Genomic DNA, 16092 nt, shown 5'->3' with positions numbered 1-16092 from the left:
CAAATCTGTTGTGAATGTTGGGTTTTATTTGCAGTGTGAAAAACAATGCCTTTTTGGAAAAATGAAACATTTTCTTTCTTTCTTTATTTTTTCCTTTTCTATAAAATTTTTCTTTCTTGTTTCATCAAACTTTAAATGTGTTTGGCTTCACATTCAGCGCGTATACATAATAATAATAATGGAATGCATGATGTTGAAGAACTACTCCAAGAGGTACTTCAGTATTTCTAAACAACAAAAAAAAATTGACGTTTAAAGAGGCCATGAACTGAGAAATCCATTATCCCTTGATCTCTTGACATATAAGAGGTCATTGTACTTTAAAAACATCTTGTAAGTTTCAGTACTCAAAACTTTTTTGTTAGTCTAAAAACAGCTTATATTGAAGCCAATCTGCCAAAACGACTCTAGTAGTGTAAAACTGTAATAGTGACTAAACCCCGCCTCCGCAGAAGAAGATCAACGCCTACTTCTACATCACTAGCTGTTTAGCCCCGCCCACTGATGCGCACACAGTGTAAATAAGGAGAGGCAGAAACCAAATAATAAAGATGGCTAGGAAGAAAACAAGATGCTGTGCAGTGCCAAGCTGTTGAAAAACAGTCTTTTATTGCCTTCCTTCTGATCCCAATCACAAATGTGAGTAACTGTTTTTATTATGTGGTCACTACTGCTTTGTCTGTTACTTATGTGTTTTTAACCTAAAATCACAGCAGCGTCCATCTATGAGGAATGTAGGCTGTCAAACATACACAACTATTAGCCAATCATAAAAGTGAGCGTTTACTTCCGAATCTACAATCTGCCAAACCTGTTCTGATGAGGGAGGTCAAAACAAGGACAGAAAATAGCCTATTACTTCTACATTCTGATGTTTTTTATTTAAAAATCTTAAGTGGACCTCAGAGAACAGTAAAAATTAATTACAAAAACACAGTTCATGACCTCTTTAAGTTTGCCAACCCTTAGAGTAAAGTGCAGGCTTCGTTAAATTGCTGAAACAGTGTTTGTTACCTTTCTAAAAGACATTTCAACAGCAGTGTCACCAGTGAAATTGAATCGAGCAATAGCCTCTCCATATTCCAAAACCTGGACCGGAACACTCTTTTTGGGCTGAGCCTTTTCTGTAGGGGGCAGGAGCTGGACAAACAGCATAACAGAAGAGAGGTTACTGCACACTCGAAAACACTATAAATAAAAAACATAATACTAACGGATATAGAAAAAATACCTCAACATAGCTGCGTGGGAAAATCCCAACTCTCCCATGATGCTCTCCCTCAAACCAATTCTGATCAACCTGGCGGTAGATGTATACAATATCTCCCTTTTGAAATGGTAGTTCCCTGATAAAGAGAAAGCGAAATATTTTCTCAAGCCGACAGGAAGTTAAATGAGAAGTGGGTGTATCCTGTGCCAAAGTTCCTTGCAGTTTCGAACTCTTATTATTTTATGAAAGGATGAAAACAGAGCTTCTGGTATGTAGTAATACACAATATTGGATTATAGCAAGGCACATAAAAATATTCTGTGACTTATAAAAAACTATGGCCATATAGGGACTGATGCAGACTGTATCGCTGTAATCTGACTGGATAATACAGTGGAACAATCATTCTACAAAAGTAAAAATTAAATTCATCTTGCTCATAGAGAACATTAACATGAATTATTACCTAGAATATTTTACAATAAACCTAAAACATAGTATGTAATCTATAATCTATAAATCAAACCTTTATATTACACTACTGTTTATGATTCGATTACATAATTCTAATTAATGCTGTCAAACGATTAATCGTGATTAGTTTTTGTTTACATAATATACAGCTGAAATAAAAAATTTACATACACCTTGCAGAATCTGCAATATAGTAATTATTTTACCAAAATTAGAGGGATCATACAAAATACATGTTATTTTTTTTAGTACTGACCTGAATAAGATATTTCACATAGAAGATGTTTACATATAGTCCACAAGAGAAAATAATAGTTGAATTTATAAAAATGACCCCGCTCAGAAGTTTACATACACTTGATTTATTTGTTTAGTGATAGTTGTTTGTGAGTCCCTTTTTGTCCTGAAAGCGAAATGTTGTTAGATTTGTGATGTAGTATTAAACCTGACATGCTGCTGTTAACATCCTTAGATCTTGAATTGTGAGACACTCACTTTAAACTTTCTGCTCTGAAGTCAAATCGTGCCAGAGCAGGAGTCCTCTGCAGAAAATAAGTGATCATTAGCATTATTTCACAGCAACTCACACAAAAAGGCAGGACGCATCAAACAATATCCTTTAAAGCATAAATAGAAGATATGTTACCTCTAGGGTTTTTCTCTTTTCTTTCTCATTAATAACCAACAGGTCACCGAAGCGGTCATTAGTAATGAACTGTTGATGAGTCACAACCAGCCCAGCATGTCTCCGAGCAGCTGTATCAGCCTCTTCCTGCTCTCGCTTTAACCGTCTCTGCTCTTCCAGAATTTTCTTTAAAAAGAAACAGGCATTCAATTCAGAAAGAGAGGGGTTTATGCCTATTGTCATATGTTCGTCATTATCAATATATACACAGTAGTATGTATTCCTAAACTTTTTAAAATCTTGAATGTAACAGATAAAAGTTTAAAAAAGAAAGTTTTCTTTATCATTTATTTTTCTCCTATTTTTCATGTAAAAATAACACCCTTAATATACCCTTAAAACAAGATACATTTAGAAAATTGTGTAAAAATAGTGGGGATTTTTTTTTCAGAGAACATGTTTTAAACCAGCTTCATTTTGCTGTTTAATTTTGTCAGTGGGGCAGGAAATTCTACTGAGGTTCAGGATATACTCCTTAAAAACAAGTCATGTTATCCATTTTCCTTCACAAACAAAATAATCTTGTTTTAAGGATGTTTACATGTTGTTCATGGAAAATAACATAAACATGCTGATTAAGAAAAAAAGATTTGTTTGTGGTGGGAAGATAATGTCAAAACAAATGGCACCTCTTTATCTCCGTAGCGTTTCCGGACTGCCTCGTCGGAGTTTTCTCCATGATCTCCTTGGCTTAATGGATGTGAGGAATCTGAGTCTGTTTGAAAAAACACAAGAATCACTTTCTGTTGCCATGAAAAATTACATAACAAAAAGAGTATATGCCATGATTCAGATCAGTCTTGGTTCAAGCATTGCACAACACGTCATATCTCTGAAATGTCCATTTATACACAGCACTGAACGAGTCGATGGGGATGATATAGACACTCTGGAAAGAATACAAATACAACAAAAGAAATTAAATAAAATATACATATATATATCCAAATTACATGAACATACAATGGCTTACACATCTTACAGTTTAAAATTACAATATTCATTATGTATTTTAAGATCTGCAGGATAAGCATAAGCCATGGTCCACCAAAATAAAAGAATGCATGCATTAAAAAAAATATATGGTAAAAATACACAACATTCTGACATTCTTTTATAAAAATGTCTAGTGAAACATGTATAAAGCAGTTGAAAATTGAAAATTATGTGAGACAAAAAAATGAATAAATAAAAAACACACAAAACACAACGAGTGCACTGCTCCTGACCCTTAAACAAGGTGAACAGGCTTTTTTAATTTCAGATCAGATCTGAGCTGTAATTTACAAGGCACAATTGTGCCTTGTAAATTACAGAAACACTGTTAAATGTTTGTTTGATGTACATATGCATCTGTTCAAGAATAAAATGGGAGGCCTGAATATTTTCTCAAGCCAACAGGAAGTTAAATGAGAAGTGGGTGTATCCTGTGCCAAAGTTCCTTGCAGTTTCGAACTCTTATTATTTTATGAAAGGATGAAAACAGAGCTTCTGGTATGTAGTAATACACAATAGTGGATTATAGCAAGGCACATAAAAATATTCTGTGACTTATAAAAAACTATGGCCATATAGGGACTGATGCAGACTGTATCGCTGTAATCTGACTGGATAATACAGTGGAACAATCATTCTACAAAAGTAAAAATTAAATTCATCTTGCTCATAGAGAACATTAACATGAATTATTACCTAGAATATTTTACAATAAACCTAAAACATAGTATGTAATCTATAATCTATAAATCAAACCTTTATATTACACTACTGTTTATGATTCGATTACATAATTCTAATTAATGCTGTCAAACGATTAATCGTGATTAGTTTTTGTTTACATAATATACAGCTGAAATAAAAAATTTACATACACCTTGCAGAATCTGCAATATAGTAATTATTTTACCAAAATTAGAGGGATCATACAAAATACGTTATTTTTTTTAGTACTGACCTGAATAAGATATTTCACATAGAAGATGTTTACATATAGTCCACAAGAGAAAATAATAGTTGAATTTATAAAAATGACCCCGCTCAGAAGTTTACATACACTTGATTTATTTGTTTAGTGATAGTTGTTTGTGAGTCCCTTTTTGTCCTGAACTGTTAAACTGCCTGCTGTTCTTCAGAAAAATCCTTCAGGTCCCACAAATTCATTGGTTTTTTTAGCATTTTTGTGTATTTGAATCCTTTCCAACAATGATGTATGATTTTGAGATCCATCTTTTCACACATGTGCAACTTATTACAGAAGGTTCAAACACTCACTGATGCTTCAGAAGGAAACACGATGCATTAACAGCCAGGGGTAAAACTTTTGAACAATATTTTTTCTTATTTTGCCTTAATATCATATTTTTTTCATTTAGTACTGCCCTTCAGAAGCTACAGAAGGTATTTCCACATTTCCCAGAAGACTAAATAAGTTAAACTTACCCTGATCTTCAAATTCTTCTCTTAATGCTCTGTTTCCTTCTGAAGCATCAGTGAACGTTTGAACCTTCTGTAATAGTTGTATTTGAGTCCCTCAGTGTGAAAAGATGGATCTCAAAATCATACACTCAATGTTGGAAAGGGATCAAATACACAAAAATGCTGAAAAATCAAAGAAATTGTGGGACCTGAAGGATTTTTCTGAAGAACAGCAGGCGGTTTAACTGTTCAGGACAAACAAGTGACTCATGTATAAATAAAGATTTAGCTTAAACTTAAAGAATGCTTTGAAATCTGTTCTGAAAAAACAAAAAGTGCTCTAGGATGGTACTTTTGGAGAGTTTACTCTATGATGGGCTCTTTTTTAAGTCCGGTCTTGGTTTGTTGCTAATTCTGTACAATACACTAAAAACATAATGAAAAAGTGAAAGTCTGAGAATAAAAAAAAGTGGCATGACACACTTTTACACTACAAAACAGAAATGGATAATATGCCAATCTGGTTACAAACCACACAAAGTTGGCACACAGCAGAAATGGAAAAAGTAAAGTCACTCAGTGATGACAGAGGAGCGGACAGGAGAAAGAAAGGCTGGAGGAAGATGAGTGATCACAGACATAGTCATGCCCGAACATGAGTGTGGACAATCTGACACTCATGACACTCTCAATATAGCCACCTTCAGAGTGATCTTTACTGGCTTCAGAGCCCTCCACATCCATGAGGTCATCCGAGTTGCACCCCTCACAGGGAGAGCTCTCTCCATTACTGAGCCTCTCCAGCACCTCCAAAGAGGACAGGCGCTGGGGAATCAAAGGCTTCAGCTTGGCCGAGATGAGATCTCCGGTCACGGGTTTCATGGCAGAGAGAGCGCAAGTCTTTTTGGCCTGTTGACTGTGTAGGGACCTCCGTAGGGAGAACGGTGCTGGTCCCATCAGAAGCAAGTTCCTTGGAGGAGTGCACTTCTTCTCCTGCTGGGTGTTGGCCTGTTGGCGCTCGTGCCTGAGGATTGTGGTAAAACGGGTGTAGGAAGCTGGGCAGGTGCCTTTGCACTTGCTCTGTTTGGTGTGGAAGGGGAAGTGATCGTGGTGATGGTGACCTGTGGGTTCGCCGGAGGGCGACTCTTTGGCAGGATCATGAACGCAACTGTTTTTCTCTTCCAATCTGCCCTCGTTTAGATCCAAAGGGAAGTCAGTTCTTGAGGTGTTCGGGCACTCGTCCGATACAGAAGCGTCCTCTTTGTGGATCTGGGCCTCTGAATTCATGTCCTCTGTGTTTGCAGGCTCTGGCATGACTAGAGTCTCCGCTGACAGAGCGGACTGGAGGAAGCAGGTCGGTCCAGGGCTGTGGGAAGGACTTGGGTCGCTAGGGAGTATGGGCATCGAGGCGGAGCGAGTGGGCACAGAGTTCGAACGCTGAATGATACGCTCAAACTCCATCACCCGAAATGTGACAGCATCCCGGGGGATGATCTCAGTCCTCTCCAGGGTAATGTCGTCCCCTGGCTTCTCAAAAAAGGAAGCCAGGCAACGGACACTACCGTGGGGGCTGGAGCCCACGGAGCTCGGCCTCTGAATGTTGTGCATGTTCCGATAGAGGGTAGAGAACTCGGCTGTGCTCCTCACAGGTCCATTTTTATGCAGGTTCCTGCTCTCGGGTGAACCGTCGCCCTTGCAAGCTGAATTTAACCTGTGATCGGCGTCTGTCGTATCTCCATCACGTGAGCTATAAGGCCCCTGATGCAGATCCTCGCAGCTGTGTGCTTTAGGCCGCTGGTGCGTCGGCTCGGTCCGTCTTTCCAGGCTCTCATCAGTAGAGGGCGATAGCTTGGGCTTAAACTTGGAGGGAAGGATTTGAGGGATGCAGGCTTTGGCAGCGGACAAGGAATTTTTAGTCTTATATTGAGAAGCTAGTGCATTAGTGGCAAGAACTGAGTGAGTATTTACAGAAGAGCAGGGTGAAATCATACAGCCATTCCCACCTTTATAATCCACTGGCAGGCATGCAGGGTAACAGAACAAACAGTGAATTAGATTACACTTGCAACAAGCAAAGACACAATAGTACCACAGAATAATGAAAGAAATGTCACATTCATTTCTAGTATATTTAGTCAGTACTTAAACTTATTTAAAGCATTTAAGAAGGTTCTATTTAGAATTTAAATATGTAAAGCCTGAGGGTAGTACATTGCATGTTTTTTTCCCCATTTCGCCCCATAACCGATTATAAAGATTTCAATAGTCCTATCAATCACAGGGCTGACAAATACTAAACCCCAACTCTAACCTATACCCTAACCTGTTAGGACGTTTGGTGAGAAATAACAGATAAAAAGCATTATTCTCACAACTGGATCTATATGTAATTGTTTAAAATTCTAAATCCATGAAGTTTGAACTTTTCTTGACAGGTGACTACATGATGGACCAATGAAATCGACTGTTGGGTGTGGCTTGCATTAAAGGGAACCCTGGGTACTGAAATATGTAGTAGAAAACCCATGAAAGATGCACGTTATTCAAAAAAGAAATCTAAATAAAAGTTTGTTTACATACTATATGTGTGTGTACTGTGTATATTTATTATGTATATATAAACACACACATATGTATATCTTTTAAAAAATATTTGTATTGTATGTACTTGTATATTATTTATATTATGTATAAATAAAATATTTGACATAAATCACATATAAAACATATTTTTCCTTAATATATACAACATGTATGTATGTGTATTTATATATACATAATAACTATACACAGTAGGCCACACACATATAGTATGTAAACATAGACTTTTATTTTAAACCGATTAATCGCGACTAATCGTTTTGGAGCTCTTAAAAAATCATTTTATACATATTTTTGACTATGGGTGTGCCGTTATGTAAAATTATGTCAAATGGTTGAGCTACTGGTGCTACCTGTTGCTATTTTTACCACAACACAACTCAAATAAAATAATGATACAGTGCCAAACTGAGCGGCTTTTTCAGTCGCAACAAGAGGCGTTCCTGCTTTCCTAGTGATAAGAAGAGGAGAAAAGAATGGGAAGATGCCTGTGGACAAATAAAACTTCCTAAAGATCCACATCTTTGTTCTCTCCACTTTAACCCTGATGCCTTTGAGGCTTTTAGTAGACCACAGCTACTGAAAGAGTTTACAAATGGCAGAGACAAGAAACACTAGATGCCATCCTGGCAGGATGTAAACATGCTGATGCATGTCGTGACGCTGCAGCCACTGAAGGAGTTTCTCAGCGGGGACATTTAGACTCCTTGTGGGGAAAATTGTGACGGTACAGCATTTGGTTTAAGGCTACGCCATCACCAAGCCATCGCCACCTGATCATCGCCACCTTTCAGTAGCTCTGTCCATCGTATCAGTATTTTATTTTCAGTTGTGCTGCAGTAAAAATAGCAACAGGCGCCAACCATTTCATGTCCCCTTAGTCCAAAATATGCATATAACGATGCAGAATTTTTAAAATAATGTAAATTTTTCATGGGTTTTCTACTACCTATTTCAGTAAGAGACATCATTCACGTTACATTAAGCCTTACAAGTCTTAATACCCCGGGTTCAGTTTAACAGCTCTGGGGAAAAAATCACGCCAGTACATCTGGTACTTACAAAACATGTCTTTGACAATTAAGCATGGGGGACTTTTAAAGGCATTAATAAATCATCTAACTAGAGATGTGACTTCTTGCAAACTGCAAAACAAAACCAAAATATGTATAAAACGATGGAGAAAGACTCCAGTGTATCAGAGTTTACATTTCACTAATAACTGCTGTTATAGAAAAATTAAAGTAGTTATTTGTCTTAATTCACAATTGCCAATGAATTGAAATACCACAAAACTGCCAACCGGAACTTCACTTGCTTATAACTCTTTTATGTTTAAAACCTGTTTTAGAGACATACAAGGTGTCTTAAAAAAGCTGCTCCGTCCAACCGAATGCATCATTTCTTTTCTCTTGTCAAGGTTTGTCCCAATGTGCTAATTTTCCCTTTGACCTCCCAAACTCTCCCCCAAACCACTCCAAGACAGGCACTTACTCCCAATGTGGTCATAAATGCATATAAGCGCTACTTGAGTACTCAACAAGTCTTGGGATTTCTCACCAAAGAAACCTCAAGTGTGCTGTGAAGTTACCAACTGCTATCCACAGGAATTACAGCCAGAATGTTAATAGATATTTACAGTACATTGCCAAAAAATACAGCAGGGATAGAGGGGAACTGACAGTAATGATTACTTTAAAGCAGGAGGGAAACAAGGAAACGTTGCAAGCCAGATTCAAACTCACATTACATGGATTAACCCCACAGCTTGATAGTGTAATTCATTTTTGTCTTGATTTCTTTATACTCAGTTATGAGTTAGAGACATATCTTTATGAAGTCTCACACAAGATTCACGACTGCATTGTATGTTCTGTATTCAAAACATGTTGTCTTGGAAATTCAAAGCAGACACAAATGAGTTAAAAAAAGACCTTCACACAGTGGTCAACAAAGCCCCTGTCTAAACATGTGGGTCACGTTAACTATTCACGGATACAGTCGTCATCTTCAACCCTTGTGCGTTCTGCCTTCCGCCCCCCTGCCGACCCGAGCGGCCCATCCTCCGGGTCAGATGTGCTAGCATTCCATTCATGACCTCAGTCTGACAGCTGACCCCTCATACCTGACCACCCCTGAACACGCTATATGAGTGTCTACCATCAGATCCGCCTATTAATCTCTCTACGGCCATCCTCTTTTCTTACTGTGCACACCGTGGCCCACTTCTAAAGCAGTTGGACACCCAACTGAGCCAAACCTCCTGAGCTCATTCTGTCTAACAGACCGACGTGGAGAGAATGACTAAAGGTCAGACTGGACATCTGTTATGTTTCAACTGTGAAAAAGGCCAGCTTTAACAAAACACAGAAAGACAAATGAGCTGTGTTATCTGTGTGGTATTGTGAAGGAAGTGGAAAATGCTGATGAAAAGGGGCTCAGCGGTCAACAAATGGATCGGCTTTACAATAACACGGTGTGATTACAAAACCTTAAATCAAACCTGAACAACATTTGAATCTCAATAAACGTACATGAAACAAACTGGAAGCTTACCTTTAGAAGAAGTGCTGGGGTGGCGCTTGTTAAGCGCTCTCAAGCCCTGCAGTGGGATGTCGCCGCCCTCCAGGACACTCTTGTAAATGTGCCGATCACATTCCGGACCTGCCTGCCCACCGGCAGACAAGCTGTCCTTCTTCTCCACTTCACCGTTGCCTGCTTTACAGGCTGAGCTGGGCACAAATAGAGATATGAAGCTGTGACTCACATAAATCATCATCTTCATGCGACATGCATAGAACACAATGCTAGTGCCACGTTTACTGTATGTGAAAAAAAATGCTTTCTATTAAAAGAAGACATAGAATAAAATAGAAACCATAGAAATACTACACTACAGAAATAACAATACCATAAAATTTAACAAAAATCCTTTGTCATGGATTATATTTGAACACTGTTTCACATTTTATAAATTAAAAAAAAAAAAATTATAATTGAAGATTTATTTAAGAACACTAACCAAACCTGCTCATACTTAATATTTGAAACAAATTTGAAAAATATTATTATTATTATTAGTTTAAATGAATAAATATTCACATTAAACAAATAAAAAAATAAATGTATGATTGAAGATTTATTTGGGAACAATAACTAAACCTACTCATGCTTAATATTTTAAACAAATATTTGAAAAATATATATATATATATTATTATATGCTTTTATGAACAAATATTCACATTATTTTACAAATTAAAAAATAATTGAAGATCTATTTGAGAACACTAAACTCACTCATACTTAATATCTGAAACAAATATTTCAAAAATGATTATTATTATTATTATTATTATTATATGCTTTAAATTAATAAATATTCACATTATTTTACAAATAAAAAAATAATAATAAATGATTGAAGATTTATTTGAGAACACTAACCAAACCTGCTCATACTTAATATTTAAAACAAATATTTCAAAAAAATATAGTAATAATAATAATTATTATTATTATCATTCTTCTTATTATTATTATTATATGCTAAAATGTAACACATTTTTAAAAATGAATTTACTAATTTACTAACTAAACCCGCTCATACTTAATATTCGAAACAAATATTTGAAAAATGTATTATTATTATTATTATTATATGCTTTAAAATGAATATTCACATTATTTTACAAATTAAAATAATTAATTCATGATTGAGGATTTATTTGAGAACACTAACCAAACCCGCTCATACTTAATATTTGAAACAAATCTTTGTAAAACATATTATTATTATTATTATTACTATTTATTTTATATTATTATATGCTGTAAAATAATACATTTTTATTTTATTTCTTTATTCTATTTATTTTATTCTATTATTTTACAAGTTAAACAATTAATTTGTGATTGAAGATTTAAAAACACTAACTAAACCCACTCATGCTTAATATTTGAAATAAATACTTGAATAATTAAAATAATTATTATTTATTACTATTATTATTAATAATATTATTTGCGTTAAATAAATACTCACATTATTTTACATATGAAAAAAATTAATTCATGATTGAGCATTTATTTGAGAACACTAACCAAACCCGCTCATACTTAATATTTGAAACAAATATTTGTAAAACCTATTATTATTATTATTTATTTTATATTATTATATGCTGTAAATTAATACATTTTTATTTTATTTTATTTATTTTAAAAACACTAACTAAACTCACTCATGCTTAATATTTGAAATAAATACTTGAACAATTAAAATAATTATTATTTATTACTATTATTAATAATAATATTATTTGCGTTAAATAAATACTCACATTATTTTACAAATAAAAAAAAGAAATAAAAAAGAATGAATTCTTGACTGAAAAAATATATGAATAACCAGTTTACTTCTAATGTAGGCCAAACAGTTTAAAACAGTCTGAAAAGTTTTTAGTCAGCTTGTGTTTGCTCTTTGATATAGATGAGACAGCACCAGCTGCTCTGGCCCTTATCACAACATTCCTCAGAGGCCTGTGTGGCATCCTTTAAAAAACATGCTTGAAGCTTTCCATATGTAGCAGTTAGTCATAGAAACCTTCAGTGTGTGCTTACAGGAATCCATACAGAAGTTTTTAGGTATGCGCACCTTTAATAAGTTAACTTGCCTTGTGTCAGGTCTTCCCATGTAATGAGCTACAGTTGCTCTGTATAATTTTTACATATTGGTATAGGAAAAACTAGTATATCACACTTACTTATCAAATATGGCACTTTGCTGTATGCAATAAAGTAATAAAATGGCCCGTCTAGAATTCAGTAAAGCCTTGTTATGTTTTACAGGACTATCCTATTGGTTTAAATAGGTCTAGTTAGTCTCACATTCTGATCAAGTGCTCAAAACCTTAAACCAGACCAGAGAGTCTAAAAAAAGACCCTAAATTGTTTCTTCAGCAGGGTTAACACAACATATTCACACGGTCAACATGCTAAGTGATTTGAGAGGGAATTTTAACCATGACAAGGATTTTAAATGCACAGACAATGGTCCGACACATCGGCAGCTCTGTTTAGGAGAGAATCATATTCTCCGAACGGTTACTACTCAGCATGCCAATAAAATCCTAAGGGCCCTAGCATACTTTCCTACTTTTTCATAGTTGGAAACAATAAAATACCAGTTATTCAACAAAAAAGGTTTGTGCGCACAAAACGCTGTTCTTGTGACTCCAGCTTTATGATTTATTCTGTCACACTGCACACATAATAAAGTCCTCATGAATGACATCACTCCTGGGATGTATGGGATGCTTTCCGCTGCAGGAGTGTGAGGTGAACACACGTCATTCCAGACGCCCCTGGCTCCAAACTCAGGAACCTGAGCAGCTGCCTGACAACTGCTGGAGCTGAGATGGTCTTACCAGATTTATCTGACCATTAGTAAAGCTGAGTAAACTATTTTCATGCTGTTCGGCTCCTTTTCAAGGATCTGTTAGCCATAAAGGAGAACTGTGTTTCTCTCAGGGTTACACTTACACCGGGTTTGTCTCATACACATTCCTTAAGTCATGAGAGCATATTTTCGGTTTAGTGTTTTGGCTGAACACTAGTTGGCCTCCTGGTTTATAACTGAACCATGTGGCTTTTGATAAAACAATAAACTCCACATCAAAAAGATCCACACACCAAAGAGAAGACTGTTTGGCTAAACCCATGTGCCAGAGATGCTTAAGAGAAAACCACAAAAGATTCATTCATTCATTTGTACGTTTTACAGATACAGTTATGGCGAAGGAGGCATAGAAAAATGTTAAACTGGTTTAACTAATGAATGTATTTACTGGTCAAATCCCTAAAAAGAACGCTTTCATAGAATGACATTAAATTGATTAAATTTTCTTGGACATGCTTTAGGTGATACTTAAGATGTTTTTGCCGCAAATATTCACATTAAGAATAAAATGTTCTACCCACAGGCACATAAAAATATTTAGAGAACTCAAGCTTCAAAATACTACAAAAAAGGAAAGAAAAATTGAAATAAATAAGCTAAATAAATAAATCAATTTAAAATAAAAAATAAGTCATTTTCTGTTTACACTATTTTTATATTATAAAAACATTATAATATAAAAAATATTTGGAAATTTTTTTAAGGCTTTGTATTGCTAGCACTTGCCTCAAGATTAATCGTTTTTTTATTCTTCATTAGTAAGTTGCTTTGAATAACAACGTCTGCTAGATTAATGCTGTCAAACAATTAATCGCGATTAATCGCATCTAAAATAAAGGTTTTTGTTTACAAATTATATGTATGTATACTGTGTATATTTATTATGTATATATAAATACACACACATGCAGTTACATGTATATATTTCTGTTCATATAATTGCTATTATATATAAATATTTTTAATATAAACATATTTTTTCATATAATATTTTTTAAACATATTTTTCTTAAATATATACATGCACATGTGTATATTTATATATACATAATAAATATACACAGTACACACATATATTATGTACACAAAAAAACTTTATTTTGGATGTGATTAATCTCAATTAATCATTGCCCAACACTAAATTTTTTAAATAACAACTTTAATCATTAGTTTTTAATTATGTCATTTTAAAATAAAATATAATTTACAAAAAATGAATACTGTCAAAAGATGAATCATGATTAATCATGACAAAATAAGTTTTTGTTTACATAAAATATGTGTGTACTGTGTATATTTATTATGTATATATAAATATACACATGTGCATGTATATATTTAAGAAAAATATGTTTAAAAAATATTATATGAAAAAATATGTTTATATTAAAAATGTACTGTGTATATTTATTATGTATATATAAATACACACACATGCAAGTATATATATATATAAGAAAAATATGTTATGTTTATATATTAAATATATTTATATATAATATAAGTTATATGAATATAAATATATACATGTAAATGCATGTAAATATTTTCAAACTATATACTGTATGTGTGTCTTTATATATACATAATATATACACACACATATACGAACAAAAACATTTATTTTCAATGAGATTAATTGCGATTAATCACGATTAATCAAAGACATAATATTGCTGTTGTGAAGGTGTTATCACATAAATTCCCCATTTCTGGGAAAGATAATAAAGAATGACACTTCACTTTCACACACAGCAGGGTAATATTTGGGGGATTTCTCCTAACAGGATAGGCGGAGGTACAAGATTGCTTATCGCTCTTAAAAAGACATCCAGGCTTTATTTTCAGACACTAGTTTCAGCGCGAAACAAATCATCCCACTATCCACGGTCTCTCCTCCAACAAGCCCCCTCCACACACACACACACGCACGCACGCACGCAAATATACATCATAGAGCACATAGAGCCTGTATTGCAAATGGTCGTTCAGGAAACAGAAAAAGGAAACGAGGGAAATCTCCAGAGCCCCGTGACAGCTCTGCCTGAGAATAGATGGCTGGAGAGCAAGACAGACACACAAACACACACCCACATACAAGAAGGGCGTCAGAAAATGGTGGAGAGGAGCATTTGTGAGGGAAAAAAGGATCATGGACTTACTATTGCTGTAGGTCGGAAGATGTTTCCAAGGGGCTGAAAGAGGGGGCACTCTGCAACAAACCAAACAAAGAAGTCATTGATAGCTCCAAAGGCTTGACTCTCTGGCAGCTGGAAAGGGAGAAGGCGCATTAGTCAGTCAGGCTTGCGAACGTCTGCCGCGTCCAAAGCTCTGAAACTCTTAGGTCCTCCGGACGAAGCCGAGCGTGGAGAAGTAAGCGAGTATTTTGGCCTGCATGCAAGTTAGGGGGGGAAAACAAGCGACTGGGAGCGAGGGGTGGGATTAGATGGGGCTGTGAGGGGCGCCCATTTTGGGAGGGGGCTGTCAGTGCTTCCACCAATCAGCTGCTGTCTCTCACCGAGGCTCTCTTTTGTCTTCCATTGAGTCACTCTCATTACTGGCCGGCCAGACAGGGAGACAATTAACCAGCTGGTGCGGGAAGCAGGCCAAATTACATGGGCGGACGCAGACATACACATACACACACAAACAGATTTACACACGTATATTAAGAATATCACGAGTGGCCGATCGAACATGCTGTACACAAATCACGGGGCGATATTAATAACACATCAAAGGAAGTTCACATAACGGGCATCCAGTGCTGGGTAGTAACTGATTACATGTAATCCCATCACGTAATCAGATTACAAAAATTAAGTACTTGTAATTAGATTACATTACATTTCAAAATGGTTGTAATCAGATTACAGTTACTTTTTGTATTACATATTCACATATTATTTCAAGCTAAAATATTTATCTGAATACCCTGTGAGATTTCATTTTTCATTATGTGACCCTGGACCACAAAACCAGTCATAAGGGTACATTTTCAAAGGGTCAAAAAAATCTGTAACCTAAGGGTGCAAAAAAATTTAAGTATTGAGAAAATCGCCTTTAAAGTTGTCCAAAAGTTCTTAGCCATGCATATTGCCAATCAAAAATTCAGTTTTGATATATTTACAGTAGGAAATTTACAAAATATCTTCAAGGAACATGATCTTTATTTAATATCCTAATGATTTTTGCCATAATTTTGACACATACAATGTATTGTTGGCTATTTCTACAAATATACCC

General features: G+C 35.2%; 1 protein-coding gene across 5 annotated transcripts in view; it reads right to left on the bottom strand.

Moving 5' to 3' along the window:
* The window catches only part of LOC127175663 (sorbin and SH3 domain-containing protein 1), a 63222-nt gene that overhangs the window by 10529 nt on the left and 36601 nt on the right, over positions 1 to 16092 (bottom strand). For 4 of the 5 annotated variants that reach the window (XM_051126864.1, XM_051126866.1, XM_051126863.1 and 1 more), the window contains 7 exons: positions 15009 to 15058; positions 9942 to 10117; positions 2999 to 3084; positions 2331 to 2495; positions 2180 to 2226; positions 1232 to 1346; positions 1015 to 1140 (listed from right to left, as the gene is read on the bottom strand). In XM_051126864.1, the coding sequence (XP_050982821.1) occupies positions 1015 to 1140; positions 1232 to 1346; positions 2180 to 2226; positions 2331 to 2495; positions 2999 to 3084; positions 9942 to 10117; positions 15009 to 15058 (765 nt within the window). Of the gene's footprint in view, positions 1 to 1014; positions 1141 to 1231; positions 1347 to 2179; positions 2227 to 2330; positions 2496 to 2998; positions 3085 to 5485; positions 6800 to 9941; positions 10118 to 15008; positions 15059 to 16092 lie in introns of all 5 variants that reach the window. The other variant, XM_051126867.1, reaches the window with a different exon arrangement.

This window comes from Labeo rohita, chromosome 13 (assembly GCF_022985175.1).
Source record: "Labeo rohita strain BAU-BD-2019 chromosome 13, IGBB_LRoh.1.0, whole genome shotgun sequence".
NCBI classification, from domain to species: Eukaryota; Metazoa; Chordata; class Actinopteri; order Cypriniformes; family Cyprinidae; genus Labeo; species Labeo rohita.
Note: the sequence above shows the minus strand (reverse complement) of the source record. Positions and strands in the feature narration are given on the sequence as shown.